At 32.0% G+C, this 25617-nt stretch overlaps 1 protein-coding gene across 2 annotated transcripts; it reads left to right on the top strand.

Moving 5' to 3' along the window:
• Window positions 1-6613: 6613 nt before the first annotated feature.
• LOC131854330 (proton-coupled folate transporter-like) lies at window positions 6614-20130 on the top strand. 2 transcript variants are annotated; one of them, XM_059205437.1, is made up of 7 exons: window positions 6616-7619; window positions 12302-12455; window positions 13879-13980; window positions 16736-16873; window positions 17877-17960; window positions 18445-18601; window positions 19025-20130. In XM_059205437.1, exons 1-7 carry the CDS (start codon window positions 6810-6812, stop codon window positions 19263-19265), a joined length of 1686 nt encoding a protein of 561 aa, XP_059061420.1. In that variant the 5' UTR covers window positions 6616-6809; the 3' UTR covers window positions 19266-20130. The 2 variants fall into 2 exon arrangements, with proteins under 2 accessions (XP_059061421.1, XP_059061420.1); XM_059205438.1 differs by lacking the exon at window positions 16736-16873 and having other exon boundaries at window positions 6614-7619.
• Window positions 20131-25617: the final 5487 nt, after the last annotated feature.

Below are 25617 nucleotides of genomic sequence, written 5' to 3'. Positions count from 1 at the left end.
AAAGAAATATATATTTAAATATTTAGATACTATGTTTTATTGTTAATGACAAAATAGCTGTAATAGTTTAATAAAAACAATATACATGATGTAGTTTTTTATTATATATTCATGGCTACATACATATATCTGGGGAGACTATAACAGTACAACTAAGTACAAAGTCATATGGATAGTTGACGACCTTGGTGGTGGTAGCGGCACACCGTTTTACTTCTAATATTTGTAGGTTCGATTCCTTGCACGATACAAAAAATTATATTCATGAAAAATCATTTTTTTTATTATTCGTTTATTATTATTGTGATAAACACCGGGCTAATAGGAAAGGAAAAAATGGAAAAAGGGAATTATGATAAGAATATACCTTGTAAAAAAAGATATACAGCTAGGCCCAGGAAGGTAATCCTAATGGGAGAAAAGTAGAAGGAAATGTCAATAAAAAGAGCTATGATGATAAAAATAAAAAAAGCTATAAGTAGTCTGTATGATGATGTCCTCTTATCACGTCGAACTTGATTTTGTCCACCCTGAAAATGGACTATTCTTCAGCGCGCCGGGTTACCTTGATTAATTTTGATTAATTTTAACATTTCCTTTGATTAATTGCAGAAGACCATATTTTCTATTCTGTGCCTACTAATTCAATTACTTTGTTTAATAAATTAATAGTATACCTATACTGGTGGTCATTATACTTACCCTAAAATTAAGAACACATGAGTAGTATTATTAATCTTGTACAGTTTCTAACAAATCCTAAACGTAGTTTCTTGTTAGTTCTTTCCACCATAAACTATATAAAACCACAGATAACATAATATAAAACTGATCATCGATTTCAATTGTAAACGCCTGTCATCAACATCAATAAAGATATTTTCATTTGATATTTTTGACATCAAAAAACAAGTAACTTAATATTCAGAGATTATCCTAAATAACTAGTACAAATAGTTTTTTTTTTGTAAATGTATAATATACATACAAAACACCCAGACCTATACAAACGATAATCCTCAAGACTACAAATGTTCATGTCATGGAGAATCAAACCCGCTACCATAGAAAATGAAATGGTATACTAAACGGCTAGACTACCTAGCCCATCATATTACATGCTCTGTATAATTTTAAAACATTTTCCTTTTCCTTTTTTTCCCTAACCCAGCTGTGTTACAGTTTTACAGCTTTACAGTACTATTGTCCCGTATAATCTTTTATGGACTTCCTCTTAACTCTCTAACAATGCTTAAATAGGTAATTGGAATAGCGCTGAATACGAACATAACAGCGTCAGTATAACAAGTGTGGTCAGTCGTATCGTTACTACAGACGTAAAAATATTAGGTACACCCGTTATTAGAAAATACATATTATTTTCATCTGTGGTAATAATATTATTGTGATAATTTGATATGTGATTTGTGTTCATTATTTGTTTATGAAGCGATATTTAAATAGTAAGAAATGATATCAGAAATAAACATTGTATAGATTAGATGCAACTGTTAATGATAACACTGCAAGATAAGTATTATGTCAATATAGACTTCAACACAGACAAATACAAATTAATAGAATTACCAGCGATAGAATATATAAATTATAAATATAATATTTTAGGTTCTTTATATTGTAAATCGTATCTAGCTAGTAGCTAGTTTTCATATACGAAATATACTGTAGCCTTCGCAAGTTCTAAACATATTACTTGTCGGTTCCTATTTTAATATTAGTAGTAACTAGCAATCGAAAGTAATAATTGGTATATGAGAACTGGCCAAGTTAGACCTTAGGCTACAGTATATTATCCTAAGTTATAAGAAGAAATGATATTTTATATTGTTATAAATACATTTCAGGATAGACCATTGAACTTGGCACCCATTTAGATCTCATCTCTTTTGTCGTAGAAGTCAACAATCAAGGCATATATAATAATATTAAACTCGGCTATCATTTCACATTTATGTTTTTGATGGGATATACATATTCTTCCAATATATATATTTGTATGGATGAATATAAATAATGAAAACGCTTGCGCTAACGGTATGCGCTAGCGGGACACCAGTGGAAGACAAAACCCACCCGCCAAACTCATATATTTTTTATACAACAATAATGGTAAACAAGTATACGCCAATTTGATGGTTACCTAGTTACCTATATAAAGGTATATACCTTTATATTTATTTATTTATTTCAGGCAACTAGGCCCATATTATAAATACCTTATAGACTAACATACATATAATATAATATTTATAAATAATACAATAATATTGTCTGTGTGATCACGGCACTGAAGACGGCAATCTGCCACGGTAGCGCCGATACACCACACCTTTCGGCCAGTAGTCCTCTTTCATGAAGGTGGGCAGCAAGTCGGTGGGGACCAGGGCCACAAACGCTTTGAAACTCGCGTTGTGACTCGACTTCAGCTGCGTCACCCTCAATGTCAGGTTACTCTTGGTACGAATATAATCGACAATGTCCTGCTCCTTATTGCCTACGTAGTACACTTGAAACATATGGATATCACGTGCGTGTTACCGACCCTTAAGAAATTCCTATATCCTTGAATATCTTTATTCATATACGTTTATTACAGACTCTTGTCAATTTAGAATACTTTCGAATTAAAAAGAACTGACAAAAAACTCAGCTCTTATTCTTTTCAAATGCGCTAGTACAGGATTAAAAAATACCGGCTACACACAACTCTAAAATTATGTGCAATATTTGAGTAGTTGTAATAGAAGCGAAGTAGTAAACGATCCAGGGCCTTATCTACCAGGGCGTTCTCCACCAGGTAGTTTTAGGGTCGGCAACGCGCACGTGACACCCTTGATGTATCACGCATCCATGGGCTATGGTAACCATTTACCATCATATAGGCCCGGTCCGTTAGGTCTTATTAATTGATGGCCTCGGTGGTCTAGCGGTTTAGCACACCGCTTTGCATTCGATGATCGCGGGTTCGATTCCTCGCACGGTACAATCATTTGTATTCATGAGTATAATTATCTGTATTGGTCTGGGTTCTTTCTATGTGCATTATGTATGTATTTACAAAGTAAATAGAAGTATTTGTATCAGAAGTCTAGTGCCCATATACAAGTTCTGTTTACATTGGGACTAGATGGCGTTGTGTGAATTCACACCAGGGATATTTATTACGTACGTACTTTATCGTATATAAGCCGTTTAATGAACCCTAAACTATTGTGAACCAGTTCTTCTTGAAGATGTCACGTGTAGGAAAATAATGTAATATATACCCAACACTATTGTCTTACTCATGCTTATAGAAATGGTTATCGACAGACTTATTTACTCTAATTCTATATTTGTTGTTTTTAATTCATTGTATTACTCATTGAACCAAAGATTTACAAAGTAGACAATTAGACATGTATACGGAATAATAATATTTTATATGTTTTAGTACATTTTGCCATAATATCAATGTTATAGAAAGGTTACTAGAAATAAAAGAAAGAACATAATTGTCTAATAACTAATATCTAAAAATATACATTTACAAAATTACTATAATACTAGACAAAATTACACTTTTAACTTTTAATTATTATTTTTATTCATTTATTCACTCTTTATTGCATCAGAAGTACAAAGAATGTAAACAGAAGTAATAAGGTCAAAAGGCGGTCTTATCGGATAAGGTATATCTTCCAGGCAACCTTTAGGTAGAGGAGAGAAGACAGTGTTATATAGTTTGCAGGATGGCCCATACTCAGCATATGCTGTAACAGATTACTGACAGCGCTGATATAACTAAAATACAGCATTGAAATCTGTTAAGTCATTTTCTAATTTTATTATGCATATACACCCTAATATAATACTCGTATAATCATTAATAATATAATAATAATACATGAGAAAATTTTAGACACGACGTGTGTGCACATTAAAAACTTTTGTTTGATACTAGACTGTAGATTTTTCTCATATATTAATATTAATGATAACATTCCACACAAACTGCAACCATCTTGTTACTCTGATCAACTAATATCGAACAAAATATGCTTGCAACGACTATAGTTACCAATATCGATTTCTAAATGAATATCCGCACATCCTGATTTATACCTTATTGTACTTTAAATACGATTTTTTATCAACTACCTAGCTACTTATAAATTCGCAGATTCGTTTTAAAGTGGATACGCGGTAAAATCAAAATCATCACGTTTAATATCGATAATAAAGACATACGCGAGTGCAAAACAAATTTTCCAGTTCACAGCAGCGTGACTGTATCGTGTACGTAATTATCAGAACATGTCTGTCACAAATGAACGGGTAATAGTGGTTTAACTGGCCATAACAGCTAGGAGTTAGGAAAAGTACTAACTAGCCGTAATGTGACAATTTAAAGTACATATACAAAAATCATACTATTATCTTATTAATATTATAAATGCGAAAGTTTGTAAGTTTGTATGGATGTTTATTACTCTTTCACGCAAAAATTACTGAACGGATTTTGATGAAACTTTACAGTAATATAGCTTATATATCAGAATTACAAATAAGCTATAAATTTCGTGCATGGGTGAAACCGCGTGCACAGCTAATATAATAATAATATCATTGGACAATACACATAACACCATCTAGTCCCAAGCTAAGCAGAACTTGTGTGATAGTACTAGACAACGGATAGAATACTTAGATACATTGTTTTTGTAAATACATATATAATATAGGTACATAGGAAGCACCCAGACCGATACAAACAGAAGAGGAACGAGGAATCGAACCCGCGACCATCGGAATTAAAGCGATGTGCTAACTATTCTCCTTTATAATATAATAAGTGAAAATATAACATATTGATGTTATAAATAATAACTATATATTTTTTTAAGAAATCAATTTAATAATATTATAAATTTTATATTTACTTAGTTTTATTTTTAATATTTTAAAATAAAAATAATATTATAAATTTTATATTTATGAGTTATTAATATTTATCATATTAATTAAAATAAATAATATCCCCACTAATGTAATACTAGAACACAACAACAAAGTTATATCGATATTTGCACATTTAAAAAGGTACTCTGCGATTTTATAAAGGATTTCTATAAAGGTTTATTCAATTTTTGGTAGATTTAATTTCATTATTATCTAAACATTTAAATAAAATTAGAGTATCTGTAATATTGAAATAAAAGATTTTTACTACATGCATGTGAATAAATATACGGTACGTACCAAAATAACATTTATTTACAATTTTGTCTGTCTGCCTGTCTGTCTGTCTGTCTGTTTGTTTCAGCTAATCTTCGGTTCGGCAGGTAGCTGATGCAATAAGGAGTAACTTAGGCTACTTTTATTTTAGAAAAATTCGTATATTTTAGCAAATGAAAATTAAATTCCACACGAACGCAACGAAGTCGCGGAGAAAAGCTAATCTCTATAATCAATGCATCATTATTCTCCACTAACGTTATAATTACTTATATACCCTACCACTTGAAAATATTTATTTATTTTAGAGCACACAATGAAATTGTACATACGACTATATTATGCTGTACAGAGAACGTATAAAAGGGTATATTATCATATCAATATTCAATAAATCATATGTGATATATTTGTAATAAAATTATTTTATGATAGTAGTAAACATCGTGTTTAACATAACAGAATGACAGAATAACATGATAGTTAATTACAAATCATATAACATATAACATGTAGATTTAATTTTATGAATAGAAAAATAATTGAGCAGAGCGCGAGTTATGTAGCGATCAGTGGGACGATCGAAACGATATTCTCCATTTTCGGACACGATTTCGGAATGAACGTTTTTCATGGTGCGAATCACACGAAATATCGATCCGAAATTTCGGAATTGCACTTCGTGGTAGACCTACAGATTTGCACTCTTTGTAACGATACTCCACCAAACGACTTGACTTATCGAGACCAAAATTTCAACGAAGGTGGACCTGAGGTCTCCGTTGTCTACCAAACAAATCCTGATCGGGCAAGATCGAGTTTTTAGACGGCTATCCGCTTGACATGTGACATGGTGTGTAAACAACACACCGATAACAAACCTAGTTATTGTAAATCACTAAATCACTTACTTTTAACCATATGAATTGTTACGTATTAATAACTTTAAGTACGTATAAACTATAAGTAAGAATTATATATTGTACGTATCTAGTAGTGGTTTTATATTTACAATTATATATAGTACCTAAATCAAATTTTAATAATAAATTTTTATTACTATCGAAACGCGTGATTGCTAGATAACACGTTCGCGACTTAAAGTCATCGAAAATGAATAATCATCATTAATTAATATATATACATATTATATACATACTAATCTAATAATTTTATACGTTTGTATATACTTTTTTTTATAATTATTTCCTACTATTATTTTATTTTCTTAGATAAGACCTAGACGATCAAATAGCGGATTAAAACTTCACACGTGATTCGATCGTAGTATAAAAATTATATGTCTCAATATATTATTACTGCGTAATTTTCCGACTATACCTGACCCAGCAGACATTATCAATATAATAATTATATTTTATCATTATCTGCGCTTAATTGATATCAAACAAACGTATCGGACGAGCAAATATCAAAGACAATTGCTCCTTCATGTGCGTTGGTAGTCATTATGTAAATTTAAACATTTTAACAATAGACGTTCATTGTGTAGTGTAATAATCGAAAATGATATTATAGAATTCAATCACCAGTGGTTATAAACAAACACAATGGCTGAGAAGAAAAGTAAAGCAATGGAGGCGTCCGATGAAAAACCATTGAAGGATGACGTTAAAGTAAAATTGGAGACACCAAAAACATTCACGGAGAAATTGTCGCACGTTAAAAGAAACATAACAGTGGAACCCTTGCTTGCTGGTTTAATTATACCGAGTATAATATCCAAATTTGCGATGGCGAATTTCAATATAGAGAAAGCATGTAGAGTGAATCTGGCGTTTGATGATGAAATTTGTGATGCGTTAATAAACAAAACTAACAATAATTATTCGATGTACGAGATGGAAGTGCAAAAACTAATAGCATCTATAGACATTTGGAAGGGGGTGATACATACGGCTTTGCCGTGTATAATAATTATGTTCCTTGGAGGTTGGAGTGATAAAACTGGAAAGAGGAAGATTTGTATTCTGTTACCAATATTTGGTGAAGTACTCACGTCCATTAACAATTTAATTAACGTTTACTTCTTTTACGAGATACCCGTTCAGGTGACTGTGTTTCTAGAGACATTCTTCCCAGCGATCACAGGTGGTTGGGTTACAATGTTCCTCGGTGTCTTCAGTTATATTAGTGATATAACTTCTGAAGAGACCAGAACCTTCAGAGTTGGACTGGTTAACCTTTGCATGACTGCTGGCTTACCGATCGGTATTAGTCTCAGTGGAATCCTTTTACAAAGAATGGGATATTATGGAATATTTACAATGACAACGGCGATGTTCTTAGTAGTGCTGGCGTACGGTGTTTTCCGCCTAAAGGAGCCTGATGATTTTCTACGAGAGAATGGACTTCCACCAGTAAGTATATTTGCCAATTTTTACATATATGTCCTTAAGTCTAAGATTATTATTTCTATATTAACATTACTTATATAATCTAATTGTACAACTAAGAACATAAATTTAAAATGCTTAAAAAAATATAATATGATGACTAAAATATATTATTAAAAGGGGTCCCTTTAGGCAATGTTCCGAAGATACTGGCAGCGTTCCCTCTTTGAATAGAGTAATTCTTTCTCCAAGGTAGCTGCCAGCTCTTCGGTCTTCTGTGATGTCGGCTAACCTTTTCGTTATTTCTTTGAAAAGTCATATATAAAAGTCTTAGTCTAAGATATATTTTACAAGCAAAGACATAATAATTTATAAATAACTTTGCTTGTTTTCCAATGTAGACTTTGTACAGAGACAGAGTCGTTGCGTTAGTACATCTGTCCTACCTATTCAGTGGGATTGATGTGTATAGCTACGAAGCAGCTTACAGTGTATGATGTATGTCGATTAAATGAGGATAATGCAGTAAATAGTAATACCATGGGCGTCACAAGATAACGCAATTTTTGTTTATGTAAGCCAAAGCTACCGTATACCACAATTGTTTGCCAGTACATTTATATAAAAAAATTGTATGTATGTATACAGAACAGAATAATTAGTTCATAAATGAAGCATAACCTGAGTTAACATAAAATACTTTTTATTCTAATTGATATGAACAATATTCTAAGTTTAAGGTTAGTGGAGTAATAATGAACTTTCCATAATTCCAGTATTCAATCTAGATAACATATTTAATAATGTCAAACAATAATAACCAAAATTAAAATGGATAGCAGCCCGCAACTCCCGCTTTAGTTAATTTATTCGAGAGTTAATTAGCTGAGTTAGTTAGCAATTTCAATTCACTAATTGCGATGCAGTTGTCTAGCATCGTAAAGACTTATACATTTTACATGGTTTTATATTAGTTTTCTACAAAATTTTCATATTGACACTTCGTAATCTTATTAAAAAATATGCTTTAACTCAAAATTTACACATATTGTAAAATTAACTTTAGACTAAAAATATAAAATCCATTTTACAAATTTCTGATTTATTGTTATTGTTATATTTTATATATATTTACAGTCATTGTTACTAATATTGGCAACTTCACTATAATATGGAAAAAACAGTGACTTCGTAAACACAGGTTTATATTTTCTATACCTACCTCGGAACAATTCAACTCAGTAAGAATAAATAATAAAACTAAAACACAAATTAGGGATGCTGGTTGGTCTATGCTGGACCGTAGCTATAGTTGTGTATGTATCTGCCGACCGGCCACCGTTAGGTATGTTTCAATTAGTCGCCAAAATACAACCGAGAAGATACAACGTCGTTTTATTTAAATTTGAAAACAAAATTCCACTTCTCCCAAAGTAAACTGAAAGCAGCTTTAACACAATCAACAGATGCGTAATGCGTATTTATTTCACATATTTAAAAAAAAATCATTTATGAAGTCCTTCTGAGTTGAGTTATTCCTGTCTTAATTAAAATTTCTCCATATTTTAAATTAGGATTTATCAATAACTTACCTATGGAGTAAGCATAGAGGCATATCATATGACACGATGGCCGTGGTGTTGTTCATATCTATATGCAAAGCCCTACGGCCATTTTCAATGCAATTCAACTTGTTTAGAGTTGTAGATACATAATAACAACTGATACGTAATTGCTTCATGTTTTCAAAGTTTATAAATGTCTTTCTACCCTTACCAATAGAATGTTTAGGTCTAGTATAATAAATGATTCTCTTACATTCAACTCTATTTACAGTCAAAGATGACTGACTCTTTCCCTTTCTAGCCAACTCAGTAGTAATAAATGATAAATTTAAATTAAAAAATCAGTTATTCATGTAGGACTTTTAAGCCGCTTGAACGTATTTTTTTCGTATTATAACTTTTTCCCTACCGTCAGTTCAGTATACAATTAAGCAACTCATACGAGTTTCTTATTTTTTAAAGTCGGTTTATTTAAAGGAAGAGATATGCTTTTTAAACTTTTAACACAACAGAGCGCAATAAAAATGTTGTATATAAAACAAATGTGTATAAAAAACGCTTCAGTTTTAAATATAGATGTAGGAACATATCAACTGCCAGTGATTCTTATTGTAGGTCTAACAAAATCCTCTTTCAAATGTATGTATTACCTTATACAGAGCCTATTACATTATTCACATTTATTCTAATTGACGGCGTTGGTGGGTTAGTAGCTTTGGACACCACCTTACTTTCAATCACAAGTTCGATCCTCGAACTTGTTTCTATGTATATTATGTAAATTTTTAACAAAAGAAAAAGATTTTAATATATATCAGATCAGTTATTTAGTATCCATAACAGCTCTGCTTAGCATGGATCTAGATGGCGCTGTGTTAATTGTCATGGATTGTTATTATTATAAATTTCTTTAACACATTTACCTATTTATGTTGTACCTAAATAATATGTATATTTACGATAATAATGTTAATATTCCTTATCTACAAATTGAAATACTTAACATTGGATTAATCGTTTTATAATTCCATAGATAATCTACACTCCCATAATCAAAAATATGATATAGGTTACTCAGGTATTTATACCTAATTAATACTAAAATGTATGGCCAAGTTCACTTGTCACGTTGGTGTTTGTAAAATATACTAATCTATACAAAAAAATAAAATTGAAGTGTCAGTTTGTAAAAGACAATTACAGCTTTTTATTGAATGCATATGAAAGTGTAGAGTAAGCCTCTATCAACACGACATTTTATATGAAAGTTTGTTTCAAATCTCTGAAACGACTATTCTTATTTTGACGGGACTTTCACTCGCAGATGTTAAAAAGAGTAACCTATGCTATCTTTTACATTTTATGAAAAAAAAATTCACATGGACAAAATAAATAAATAAATAACGCTGGACAATTAACACAGTGCCATCTAATACCACAGGAAGCAGAGCTTGTGTTATAAATACTTAAGTTTAATTTTTTTTGTAAATACATACACATATACATACCCAGACCGTTACAAACAATCGTACTCATGAATACAAATGTTTGCACCATGCCAGGAACCGAACCCGCGACCATACTAACCGCGGAAGTAAAACAATGTGGCTAATCACTAGACCACCAAAGCCGTCGTAGCGGGTAACAGCTACATAAGGCTATTACTCTAGAAGGGATAGTCAGCGATAATAGTTACAGCTGTCACTTGACACTGGTATATTTGAATCCAAATAGAGCAACTGTACCGCCGCCTCCCTGATTATTTCGGTGTGTTATTGGTGTTTCAATCACTGGAGAGTCCTTAAGAAAAAGACTGGAAAAAATTTTTTTGGGTATCATAATAATTCAAACTAAGGATTTTGGGATCTAAATCGGGGTAGTTCACAATGCCACAACGCATTCTTAATATCTACCAGAATAGTTTATCTTAATAATATTATAAACACGAAAGTTTGTAAGTATGGATAATTGTTACTCTTTCACGCAAAAACCACTGAACGGATTCTGACGAAACTTTACAGTAATCTTATGCATCAGAATAACACATAGGCCATATTTTACATTGAAATTTAACGCGGATGAAACCGCGGGCGCAGCTAGTATATTACAAAATAAATTTGTGAACGCTGTATTCCAGTATGACAAAATTTTATTAAAACATATATAGCACCCAAGTGAAACCGGGGTGTATCTCTATCACCTCAATTAATTAATTTGGCGGCCTCGGTGGTCTAACGCTTAAACCGCCTTATTTCCGATGGTCGCAGGTTCAATTCCCCACACGATACTGATATTTATATTCATGAGTATGGTCTTTTGTATCGGTCTGGGTATTTTCTATGTATATATAAACAAAACAAAATGTATCAAAGTATTTATATCAATTTTTGTAATACCCATAACACAAGTTTTTCTTGTCTTGGCTCTAGATGGCGCTGTGTGAACTGTGTGATATTATTATAATTCGATATTAACTTTCAAATTCGCTCAAGGTCAACATATAGTTATCGGTCACAAAATTATTATAAAAGTAATCTTTTAGATAAATGTTAATTATGTCAATGATAATGTATATAACATACAACACAAGTACATAGCTATCGATTTAGGGTACACACTACTCATAACGATAACTGTGTTAATTATTTTCTTTTACTCGTAGATAAAAAATATGATTAATTTAAAATAGGCATGTCTAGTAACGAACAGACGTGGCTCGATGTTTATATATGATCTCAGGTACTATTGATCCAATTTTGAAAATTCTTTTATTATTGGATACCTTTTTTACCGGAGTGTTATAAGAAGTATATATATACTAGCTGTGCCCGCGGTTTCACCTGCGCGTAATTTATAGCCTATATGTTATTCTGATGTATAACAGTTCAGTAGTTTTTCGTGAAAAAGTAACAAACATTCATCCATACTCACAAACTTTCGCGTTTATAATATTACTAATATACTATTTTTGTTAGTTCTGTAGAAAATGCTAGAGCAATACGAAACATCCGCTAATAAAATGACTACTTTCTCGATCTTAGGCGCTTTTATTTTTAGTATAGTTAATGTCACAAATGTATACAACAAACATACAAGAGTCATTACTGGCACTAACCAACAATTCACAAACTTTGTCCACAGATAGAACGGGAGAGCACTTCGGAAGTGTCGTTTTTCGATGTAACTCACGTCGGCGAGACGATTGCAGTGGCGTACAGGCCTCGTCCCTCGAACAGAAGGGTCAAAGTTATCTTGACACTTTTCACCGTCTTCATACTCTTCGGGCCCAGCATGTGTGAGTTGACGAGTTTATTATGAGGGATACGTGAGGCGGGTGGTAATGTAGGCTGGGGGCTATTAAATGAAGCGAAACGTTCAATTCTCACAAAGATATAATCGTTAGATAGATACAATATTCTATATGGAACTCATACATCTATTATTGTTATGGCTAGTATTTTGCTTTTTTTCTATGTCCATCTTGCAATCATATCGTTTAGAAAAAGTCTTTCATGGGAATGGATATAAAATTTTACAATAAGGTACCAAAAAATATACCTTTAAATAAATTTAAACTCACTAACCGATTACTTAAATAACAAACAATGCATGGAAAAACCTGTGCATGCGCGGGATTTTCATGTAATGTTAAACATAGACACCTACATAAATATACAACGTAAATTGGCTTTAAAAAATAAAATAAATACTGTTGAGTTTCTTGCTAGTTCTTCTCAATGAGTCTGTATACTAGACGGTAAGGAAAAATATTAATTTAAAAAACATCACGTTCAAAAACATCTAAAATACATGAATAAATGATTTTTGATTTGATTTCAATCAGTCTAAGACTATGAGCAGATGTGGTACATTTATTCGTACGTAGAGTGTGATTCATAGTAGAGTGATCGCCTCTTCAGATTATTATTGCTTAATGTCATTATTTTATATTAAAAACAATCCATTTCAGCAGCTTACTTTGTAAAATTTGTTTCTATTTAAAACTGAGATATGACAGTGAAATTACAGGATATGCCTACGCATTACATCTTAGTCCTCGGGAATTTCAATACATGGGCGGTATTAGTGATATCACGTGGTGATGTAATGACTATAGTACTATTTATATAAGCAACAGTTGCCACTGGGAGAAAGGGGATTGGCAGTAATATGGACTGATAACCCTATTGCTAGCAATGTACCAAGTCCATATCAATGTACCATTGATATTCACGTGGTTTGTAATCCATCTTGATAAATTTCTTGTATTTTTGACACGGTGGGCTGACTCAACCTAAGAACATGTCTTCTTATTATCCTCTACTTGTGCCCCGCTAGCATTACCGCAGATGAGCATACGGACGCTCCATTCCTTTATCATACATAAAAAACAGTTGCAACAGGTGGGCTCATCTGTTATTCCAGGTTCGATTCCTCGCACAGTGCAAACATTTGTATTCATCAGTGTGATTATTTGAACGGTCTGGGTGTTGTCTATGTATATTATTTATATATTTACAAAAAAAATGTTAGTAAATATAAAATGTAAGTATTTATATCAGTTGTCTAGTACCCATAACACAAGCTCTGCATATCGTGGGACTAGATGGCTTTATGTTAATTATCCAGTGTTACTAGTCATTAATCATCAGCTAGACTTTCATCCCTATTTACCATTTTATTTACATAAATTAAATATATTTCTTTTACAATTTCAGCGGAGCATCACATATTCTATCTGTTTGTTAGAAATCAACTCAATTGGGATATGGTCAAATTTGGCCTCTATACCAGTTACTCTATTCTTTTACACTCAATAGGTAAGTCATATATATATTTATTTTCCTTTAATCTATCCATAGATAACATAATAGTAACAGAGAGAACGATATTACTAGCAATGGTGACTAGTTTTTCTTTTATTACCACCTACAGATAACAATACTGACAAAGATAAGGGGATTATTAGTAATGGGGACTAGGGTCTCTCCGCGGTCCCTAGAAAATAAAAATGGTTTATTCCTTCAATTCACTACTATCGACTAACTAGGCTGTCTTCATTCTGACATCTACTGGCATTGTGATGATAATATGAGATACATATAATACCTAAACAGATACACACACATATATATTTTACAACATAGTATAATTTTAAAAAGCAGTATATAAAAGAATACAATAGAATAGAAAATCCTTTAAATCCTTTATTCAAATAAACTTAATTCAAGCGCTATTGAATATTTCAAAGAAAAGAAGAAACAAATACTACTTATAAAAAATTTATTACATGACCTTCCATTCCTCTTTCTTAATGCCATCCTCCACTGGTATCCCTCTGACGTATATTGTTAGCGCAGACGGATCCACCAATCGTCTATCAGCCACTAAAAAAACATAATCGTTATCTATAAACCAATCAAGTCTAATAATAATAGTACAATGCACTATCAATAGACTATACTAATTAGTAACTTTCGATAAAGTGATAATAAGAAATAATTAATAATACTTTGTATATGTAAATAATAATAATGTAAAGGGTAAGATGATAACAGAATATTTTAGTCACTTATAATTCATCAATTTTACAATGTATTTTTAATCTTGATATATAAAAAATACGTGTCACGTTGTTTGTCCATGATGGACCTAACCTACTGAACCGATTGCAAATTTGATTTGCACATTGTGTGTAATTTGATCCAATTTGAAAGATAGGATAGCTTACATCTCAATTTATAGTCGCAATATTATTTTATTCAAGAACTTTAGCGGGTTTATGTAACCCGTGGCCGGGTCTGCTAGTTTACTATATATTTCATATTATTCTAGATTTAAAATGTAAATAGGGCAGCTATCTGAAAAATCGTAATATTTACAATTTTATACGCGGAAGACGTCATAAATCGTTCTGTTGAATATTCTCAAAAGTTACTTTTAAAAATTTAATAAAAATATTTTTTTTAAATTATGCTTATTTATTACTATCTACCTAAAAACAGACTCTCTTGAGGTTGTTTCCCCTATACACTATATATAGTTAACATATCGTGTTCTGGGAACCCGGTCTACAAAATTCTGACTCCCCCATGGGTCAGATGCTGGCTATGCCAATGTATCATAATAATATTTGCCCTATCAATATCTTATTATATGAATATCAGCAAGATAACCTAAGACATTACATTCCAGACAGAATAACGTTTACAAAAAAGCCGTTATCTTATTTAAAGATATATCTGAACTAACAAGTATATAGGAGAGATGTACTAATACTATTAATTATAATCCTATCTTAATTATAAGACTGTATCTGCGACTTCATATATGTATAGGCATATTTGTATACGGTATCTATTCATGATCAAACAAAATTATACAAAACACCTGCACAACACAATGTACTATTCGATTAATAAATAAATTAATAAATCTAGCTAACCTTCATCTGCATCACACTTACTTGACATTTATCATTATATATCACCCAATTTATATAATATCTTTTTAAATTATTGCCTATTTATGTTATTCCGATTATAAGCTATATTACTCTAAAGTTTATCAAAATCCGTTCAGTAGTTTTTGTATAAAAGAATAAGAAACATCCATCCACTCCAGACCCACAAACTTTCTCGTTTATAAGATTAATACGATTTACAAACACTAAACAAACGGTTAACAAAAACTAATTATTTATATGAGTTGTCTAGTACCCATAATACAAATTCTGATTTGCTTGGAACTAGATGGCGCTGTGTGAATTATTCAAAAATATTATTATTAATTGTTGCTTAGATATTCCTTCTTAACAGAGATAACGCTGTTGAGTGATTTTATCTTTGGCCTAATAATTTATCATACAATGACTTGTTTAAATATATATAAGGACCTAATTGAGAAATATATATTTGTCTTTATCATCGACATTGAATACAGATAGTACTTCTAATTTTTTTCTCTTTTACATCCACACTAGCGAACCACCCCGGCTTCGTATGCATGCAATTTTTGAAGGACTCTATATTGAGAACTCTATTATTTTAATATATTAAAATTCTAGCTATGCCTACCATTTTCCCGCGTGTAGTTTATAGTCTACATATTATTCTGCTATATTACTGTAAAGTTTCCATTCATAAGTTAATCCATCCATCTATACATCCATACTGACAAATTTTCGCGTATATAGTATTAGTAATTAAAATATAGCTCGTAATGCCAATTAATATAATCAATCTACGGAAAGACTTACGGCGGAATTTTTAAAATGGCCTAATTATCTTTGCTATTATTTATTTTATTTTCTAATAATATAGCTTTCAATAAGTATTATTTTAGTTTGTCCATAAAAAACATAAAAGTATTCATGTTTCATTTCTATCTATAGTACCCATAACTAACCTCCACTTATTTTGGGACTAGATGAATACTTTTTAAAAGTTAAATCTCTCCTTTTTATTATATAAGATTAGATTTTCTTCAGTTTGTTTTGTGTTATACATATTAGTTATATATATTATATATTATCATTATTTATGTACCGTAATATTAATTTTTATGAGGTTTCAGGAGCTATGTTTTCTATCACGGTGTTGAGTAGACGACTACAAGTGGATGACTCCTTGCTCTGTCTCATATCTATTACAAGCAAGTTCGTTGGATCGATATGGACTGCCTTCGTGAGATCTGATATAGAAATGTATTTAAGTATGTATTTTGCTTATTAATATCAAAAATATATCTTCACGACTCTTAACCCTATGTGATACTTTGTGGCTTTGTCAACTAGAGGTCGTGGTGAACGTAACACTTAATATGACCACAAAATTTTGTCCAAAAAATAAAAACTTAATATTAAAGTACGCCCACCCTTATTTAGGGACATAAAAAATAGTTTACGACCTATTCTCAGACCTACTGAATATATACAAAAATAAATATTAAGATTACGAACACTAAATGTTATATAACCTATGATACTCATAAGTATACTAAGATCAAATCCGCAACCATTGAAAGACCTTGGAAGAGAGGTATCGACGCAGAACATTTTGCGCAAAATATACGACCTCGGTGGCATGCGAGTCCGCGCACTGTACAAATATTTGTAATCATGAATATGATTGTTTGTATTCTCGTCTCTTCTTCATCGTGAATGGGTGCTGCTTGTGGGGACTGGTCTGTTCGGGTTACGAACACTGATTATACTATTTGCGTTTGCCATAGCATATACTGCTAATCACTCTATTCTCCCAAAATTGAATTTAAAAATGAGTCTGTATTATTGTAAACATGTACAACATTTATTTGAAAAGAATACAAGCTGAGTTTTTTCACCAGAAATCATTCCAAACTCACTCTAATCTATAATAAACCTATGTTCATGAACTTTTGAAAATCGTTGCTTGTAATGAGTTTATTTGAATAAAGATTATTTCTATTCTATCTATTTCTGTTGAAGCTGTTCATCAAATGTGACTAATCATGTCATCAAAATCATGCAATCAGAGAAGTTTTATTTCAAGCACTGTGACACAAATATTAGATAAAATCATTGTTATGTATAACCATAAATTTTTCATTCAAGATAATATTATTATGCATTTTATTATCAATAAACAAATAGTAGATAGAGATGCCTATAAATATGGTTAATTTTGCACTTCTACATTTACCTATCGTTAAATTAGAATTATTATTTAATTTGCAGTTCCCGTCGCTGAATTTCTTAATGGTACAACATTCACATCTCTACGCTCTATCATATCGAAACTAGTTGATAAACAGGAAACAGGTAAGATATCTAAAACTGACCATCGACCCACCTTCTCTTCCACCTTCAGCTCTGCATGGGTGTACAATGTAACATATGTGACAGAAGTCGTATAATGTTTTTATTATAATAATCTCAGGACAATTCTATATCAATATCTTTTCCATCAGATAACGTAAGACCAAATTTAAACTCGTTTATAATAAAAGAATCTTATTTTATATACCTGTAATGGCAAACCGACTAATGCATGAAAAACTAATAACACGTCATCATGTGACACCCGTGGTATCCTTCATGCTTAGTAATTCCGTAGAAATAAGTTGTCATGCTTCCGTATCCTACTACCCCTTCTACCGACACTCAGCTTTAATAAAAAAAGCTGCTGATTTAGGTGAGTTAGTGGTGCCTACGCAGACTTTGGATAAAACTCAGCTCAATAAAAACGCACTTAAATTGTGACCATAAAGAATAATTGTTGTTAATATAATAAATTATTTTTCAGCTAAGGTGAATTCACTGTTTTCTTTAACGGAGACATTAGCATCTCTGCTGTTTAATCCACTGTACTCCTGGCTGTACATGAGGACCCTCCACGTCCTGCCAGGGACAGTGTTCCTCGTCAGCGCTGCCTTGATCATACCAGCAGCTATTGTACTTATGTAAGTATCATATAAATATATTTTATGGAACACCTGTTCTTTGTTGCCCTTTTATTCATAAAAAATGTTAAGTAAACGTCTCAGTCTAATCTAATTAGAGATAATTGATAAATTAAGTAACATGTTAAGAAGTAATGAGGAGACGACAAAGAATGACATTATGAGACAAGGGAGAGAGGAACAAGAAAAGGGACAAGAAGTCAAAAATTTTCTGACGTCATATCTTAAAATATAGGTATTAAAACACACAATTTAAAATATTCAATAGTATCTCATTAAGCTATAGAAAGCGAAATAAGAAACATGGCGAACATGAACAAAGCTACTTAACTCGCAGTGCTACAGGTCTAAGAACGTAGCGAAAGCCTTTGCTATAAACTAAATCTCAATCACTAATATTCCTACCATTTCTGCTTTTTTCAGTTCCTTCTATCTACAACATAAAAAGGAAGTTAGAAATGAAAGAAAAGAAGCACTAGAAGCGGAAGAAAAGAAAGAAGCTGAAGCTAATACAGCTGGTACTATCAATTTCTATGATAATGATACTAAAGATCTTAACACTAAGAAAATGGATATTATGAATATTTCTCCTCTGTCGAATAAGAAGTCTATTTCTAATTCACTTAAAATAAGTACCGTTGGTAGCAGTAAAAAGGAAACATAATTTAAATTTATTTTTTCTACCTGTTGCTTTAATTATGTAACGCAGTTGTTAACAATTCTCATTTCAAACAGATTTATAATCCAAAACGATAAATCTATTTTGTTAGTACATATTATCATTCCACAATTAAGCTTGTAAATGCAACTCTAAATTTTTTGATAAATAAAATCGCAAATCTATATTTTAATGGGCTACAATAGCAGCAGCAGCCTTTCATAATAATACCCACAACATTAAATCATTTTGAAGATATAAGAACTATGATAATGTGTATTTATACATAAAAGTGCTATTGCAATAAATCATGTACATTCATTCTTTGATATCAGATTACCGACAATTTTCATGAGAATGGGATTGATTGAAATTGACAATTTAGCGATTATTTATGAAAATTTTGACAGTGACATTTCTGACAACACTTCGGTCTATATCTGCAGCTGTCAAATACGCGTAGTTCATTCGAAAATCAGAAAACTGACAAATTGTGTTTGTTGTCAAATGAGTTTTAGAATTAGCAACTGATTTATATAATTAAACCACAGATTCTCTCTGTTTTATAGAGCGGAATATGAAATTGTTAAAATCAGAATAATATACCTATAATGTATGTTTCAAAATTTAACAAATATACATTAATTCAATAGACCTTTGACTCCTTGTTATTATCTAATCTCAAAAACTTTTATCAGTGTCCACAAAATTGGCCAAGGTTGAACTTTCATAGAATTAATACTTCACATTTATTATCTTCGTCATTAACTCCTTTATTTATTGAAAACTAAAACCAACAATTTCATTTTACGTATTACAAAGGACAAAACAGTTTAATATCTATAAATAGGATATTATTTGGCATTTTTATTATTTACAATAGATAATAAACATAAAATATTATAAGCGGATATAATTTATAACAAATACAAAGAAATTGATCATAAACAGAACGGTCGTAGTTATATAAAATGTAAAGGTATAACAAATATTAAAGTACGTCAAATTTTATCATTTAAAAAGTCCGATATATGATATAAATTTAATGTTCAATATTCAGTGTATAGTTAAGAAACTGTCTATGTACCCATTGCAAGGCCACAGACTATATTAATATTGTTTATGTTTAAATCGATAAGGATTGTATGTATATATATTATGGCATAATCATATGACAAAACTAATCACAATCATATCGAAAGCTAACATTTTGTGAAATATCTCTTATATATATAAAATTCTTGTTATAAAAATAAATGTAAATGTTAGTACCAAACTCCTCCGAAACGGATTTACCGATTTTTATGAAATTTTATACACATATTCAGTAGGTCTGAGAGTCGGCTACTATCTATTTTTCATACCCCTAAGTGATAGGTTGTCCACCCCTATAATTTTTTTTATTTATTGGACAAGAGTTTTGGTATTAAAAACATAGATACAACCCTAAATTTTCACCCCACTATCACCAACCCCTATTTTTTTTATTTATATGGCAAAACAACGTTTGCGGGGACAGTTAGTAATTTTGTAATTTTGTCAACTATTGTAATAATTCACTATCTGTTCATATCATAGAATTAATGTACCCATACAAATTTAAAATCCCATTTTCATTGTACTAATTAGGTATCCTCAATTACGGCTTTATTTTTTCTATTAAGGCCAGAGAAGTGACGCTGTTTTGCTGTCAATTAACGTCAACATATAGATAAACAACAGTATTAACAGTGGTGCCAATGATCTAATAATGAGCTTATTTTACGATATGACCTTACAATAATTGACCACATTATATCTATATTAAATAAACTATAATTTATAAGGTCACATGATCTTTATTCATTGAATTGGCCATACCACATACTCGTAATATATGTATTTAAACAACAATAATAAATATCCGTAAAGTATCGCAAAAAGGTAATCTGCGATATAACGAATTTTGCAATTTGGTCACGATATATACTTATGAACATATATAATTTCATATGCTCATACTTATACCCTTTTGAGGTCCTTAAGAGAGAATTCCACAAGGTCTCCAAATGTTTATTTACCTTAAACGATATAAAAACATTAAGAAAAGAGTTTATTCCTTATTAAAGGCTGGTAACGCACTTGCAATTTATCTGGTGTTGTAGGTGTTCATGGACGGCGATAGGCACTTATCATCAGGTGAACCGCAAGTTCGTTTATCTCCTATGCTATAAAAAAAATAAACATTCCTATTTTTCAGAGTTCGTATAATTAATGTAATGCCAGTAATATAACTTCATTTTAATTGACTTGCAGTTTTGCGTACATATATCTATCAACTTTTATCCATAGAAATAATATAAAGCTACAGGGCTGAATTAAAAAAACTGTAATTTAGTTTTAAATAGTTCATTTATCGGGGAAGGCTATATATTATGTGAAATTACGCTAGCTACCAGTCCAATATGAGCGGAATATCAATGAAAAATGTTGCAAAAACGGGCAAAAATTTCTTCCTTAAGAGAGCAGAAGTTGCGCCAGTTCAGTTATAAAAAACGAAACTTGCAAACATCTAAGTTTTTAGTATTGACGAAGAAAAATCGTCCTTATTTTAATTACACATAAAATACAGAATCTATCTACAGTACACGGTCAAGTAAGAGAGAGGCATGTCACTTTATGTTCTTGAGAAGCGAACTGTAGAATATTTTTGATCTCTATATATGCATAGCATAAGGGTTATTTTACTGTGACAGGAATAATATTTGTAAAACCTGGCCTTAACTATTGAGACTGGACTATGTATTTTACTTTAATTTGTAATCTGTGATTGTTAATTACACTAAACTAACTTTTAATCTAGCCTCACATTATTAGTTCAATTGGGCGTCTGACCTATTAGACCGTGTTCTGATTGGTGCGTTTCCATAAAGGGCGGGGCGTAGTGCCATATGCGCGAATCAGAGCTATACTCTGTACAATTGTCTAACTGAAACTAATTGTGTAACCAGATTTAGTCTAAGCTCTAATTACGTTTAATTATAATATTAAGTCTATAGTACATAACAATATATTACCTGTTACGAATAAATTCTAAGGTTCTTCTAGGAAAGTCGTTTTTTTTTTAATTATATTAATATTTGTTATTTTCTAAGATTTCTATTGGTATTAATATTTTTAAAAAAGGTTTACGAAACAGATTGTAAAATATCTCAAAGGTGAAATGCACTGGAATAAAAAGCAATAAAAGTTATAAATTAAAAAAAAAATTGTGTGCTTTATTTAGTGTATCTGTCAGTCTGTGAGTACCTATATAAACATATATAATTTGTAGTGAATACAATAAGTATAAATAAAAAAACCCAATTTTTTTAGTATTTAGACGACTACGAATTTCTTAGATCATAAATTACAATGTGAAATATTTATGTACCTATATTGTTTAGGTTCCCTAACATACAGATTATCTAATATTAAGTATAGATAGCTTTACAAGACAAATAAAATCGTACAAATATTATTAATTCAAAAGTATCTGTCAGTCCGTCTCTCTCTCAGTTTGTAAATTTTTAATAGCTTAACAAATATTAAGGCAATTTGACGTAAAGATAGACTATGTGACAAAGACCGAAATAGGCTATATTTTATTTTAGAAAAGCAGACATTGGCCCGAAATATAATCAGTATTACCAAAGCTTTCTCGAGAAACTATAGCATAGGGTTTTTTCAAGAATGGTATTTTATGGTTTTCTAGAATGGTAGCCTATGGGGCCTTGGTTTGGCGGACAAGGTAGAAACTCACAACCACAGTCAATAAACTGGCTTGCCTGCTCTTCAGTTACTGGATGTAAGAAAACAACCCTAACTACAGCAATAGAAATAGCCCTCAACATCCCTTGACTTATACATACAGCAGGAGGCAGCTATAGATGCCACAAGATTATACCATCTTGGTCTATGGAGCAAAAAGCATAACAGTTCTCATACTATCCTGAACCAAGTAATCGAATATGAACCTTTGATTGCCGCTCCGTGTGACAGACTTAAACATATCACTCATTCAACAGGAAATACCAAATACAAATTAAACAGGAGGAAAGGGATCTGCAGTAAATGAACTACGCATATACACAGATGGCTCCAAAATACAGAACGGTTCAGGAGCTGGAGCACACTCCCTCGACCTCAACATGAACATATATATATACCGCTCGGTAAACACAGTTCGATTTTCCAATGTGAATGTTATTAATAATCGAGTGCCACAATGCCATGGACAAAATAGCAATGCACAACAGTGTAATTATCCAGTGGATAAAGGGGCACAGTGGATCAAATGGTAATGATGCCGCGGAGGAACAGGCGAGAAGAGGATCTAGTATTGCGGTAGCAGATTCACTCCCGCTTTTACCAATACCCTTCTCACAATTTCGAACGTGGATTCGTCAGAGATCCACCGAGGCAATCAAAATTGGCAATTCCAAAAACAAACCATCGATTGACAAAACGCCTACTGAATCTAGATAGGCATAACCTCAATTGTCCCTTAAACAAACACCTGTACGGCTGCTCACGTAATCCTGGAATGCGTAGCAGTGGACACACAACGAACACAAATCCTACTGCCTGTGGAGCCACCAGGTGACTTCTGCGCTTTTGGGAGCAGCTTGGCTGGCTACTTTAGTAGTCTGGCTCTACACGCACATCGGCCCAAATGAGAGGCTAATTGCGGAGACTGCCGGAGTCTAATTTACATAACATGGTTTCTTATGGATCGGCAGCGCGCACGTGACATACTTAGTGGTTCAAGCGTCCATAGACTACGGTTACCGTTTACCATCAGACGGGCCGTATGCTTGTTTGCCGACGTGGTAATGGTTGTTATTGACAGCTGATATGACATGATTACAACTCATATCTAAACAAATAAATAAAATTGTAATGTCTGTTTGTGATATATAAATTAACAACTATTCACTAAATACATGTGTATATATATACGTTACTTAGATAAAAAATTATTATAAAAACATATTGTCTGTCTGTGTGCATATTTGTTCTTGACAAACTCGGACCTGGCTGGACCAATTTTGACAGGACTTTCAATCGCAGGTGAATAATGTTATAAGAAATAACTTACGCTACGTTTATTTTAGAAAAATCTGGACAGCCGAGGTAAACAACACGTTATATTTATTAAAGAAACTAGCTAATCAGCGTAACGTATGCCTTATTTTCCTCATTTTTACAACTCTTTTTGTTAGTCATAGCGTAATGTTATATAGCTTCTAGCATTTTTTTATAAATGAGCTATCCGATACTAAAAGAATTGTCAAATTCGAATCTTAATCATTTTTTTATTACTTTTAAACCAAATTTCTGTAATCTTTTAAAACCTTCATTTAATGTATTTAAATGCTCATAGTCATATTTCCCGGTTAAAATTAGATCATTCAGGAATGTCGCAACGTTTGACATGTCAGAAAACAATTGTTCTATTTTCCTATTTGACTAGATGAGACACCGTACACTAATCTATTATACATATAAACACCTCTATGCGTGTTAATCGTTGTGAACTTTTTTGAAGCTTCATCCAATTCAAACTGCGCGTACGCTTGGCTAAGGTCAATTTTTGTGAATTTTTCCCCTCCATTTAATTTAACTAACGATTCATCTATTCTCGGAACGGGATACCTATCGATTTCTAAACATTTATTTAACGTAAGTATAAAATCACCGCATAATCCGATTTCATGACTAGTACAATGGGTGTGGCCCAATTCGAAGTTTCAACTAGTACAATAATGCCGTCCCTTACCAGCTGATCGAGTGCGCGCTCGACCGGTTGCCGCATCGCGAACGCTAGAGGTCATGCCCGCATGAACACAGACCTCGCGCCGCGAAGCCGGCCCGGACGTGCAGACTCACCGGCTCTCCAGTGTACCACCCCAGTCCCTCTTCAAATACATCACTGTATCTGAAGATTTTAAAATAAAAAATACTGTCCCCCCCGATTACATACTCTACAAACATACATTTTAAATTTTCAATCCGTGGCACTGTGTTGACCTCCACACACATGACACATTAAATATGTCTGCGTAGTATTCTGTTATCTACACTGCTGGCCACCATTACTACCGCTCCTGAGTTTCCAGAGCTGAGCTCGATCTCCTTCTCCTCTCGTGGTGTCTTCTGCAAATAGACGCAGTCTAGTATTTTCACACCGTAGTCCACACTAGGGTTCACGATTTCTCGAGCTTTTCAATTTCTCGGGTCTCAAGAATTCTCGAGGTTATTTTTTTTAATTTTTCGACAACCCGAGAATAGGGTCTTCTCGGGTTGTCAAGAAATTTACCAAATAATATGAGAAGTA

Source organism: Achroia grisella, unplaced genomic scaffold (assembly GCF_030625045.1).
Source record: "Achroia grisella isolate CSIRO2021 unplaced genomic scaffold, CSIRO_AGI_Agris_v1 utg976, whole genome shotgun sequence".
In the NCBI taxonomy this organism is placed as follows: Eukaryota; Metazoa; Arthropoda; class Insecta; order Lepidoptera; family Pyralidae; genus Achroia; species Achroia grisella.
The sequence above is the reverse complement of the archived record's forward strand: the minus strand, read 5'-3'. Positions and strand labels throughout refer to the sequence as shown.

Coding starts and splice junctions, on each gene's coding strand:
- LOC131854330 (XM_059205437.1), top strand. CDS start 6,810: ATGGCTGAGAAGAAAAGTAAAGCAATGGAGGCGTCCGATGAAAAACCA. Junction 12,456..13,878: donor ACTCTTCGGGCCCAGCATGT/GTGAGTTGACGA, acceptor TTACAATTTCAG/CGGAGCATCACATATTCTAT. Junction 16,874..17,876: donor TGATATAGAAATGTATTTAA/GTATGTATTTTG, acceptor TTTAATTTGCAG/TTCCCGTCGCTGAATTTCTT.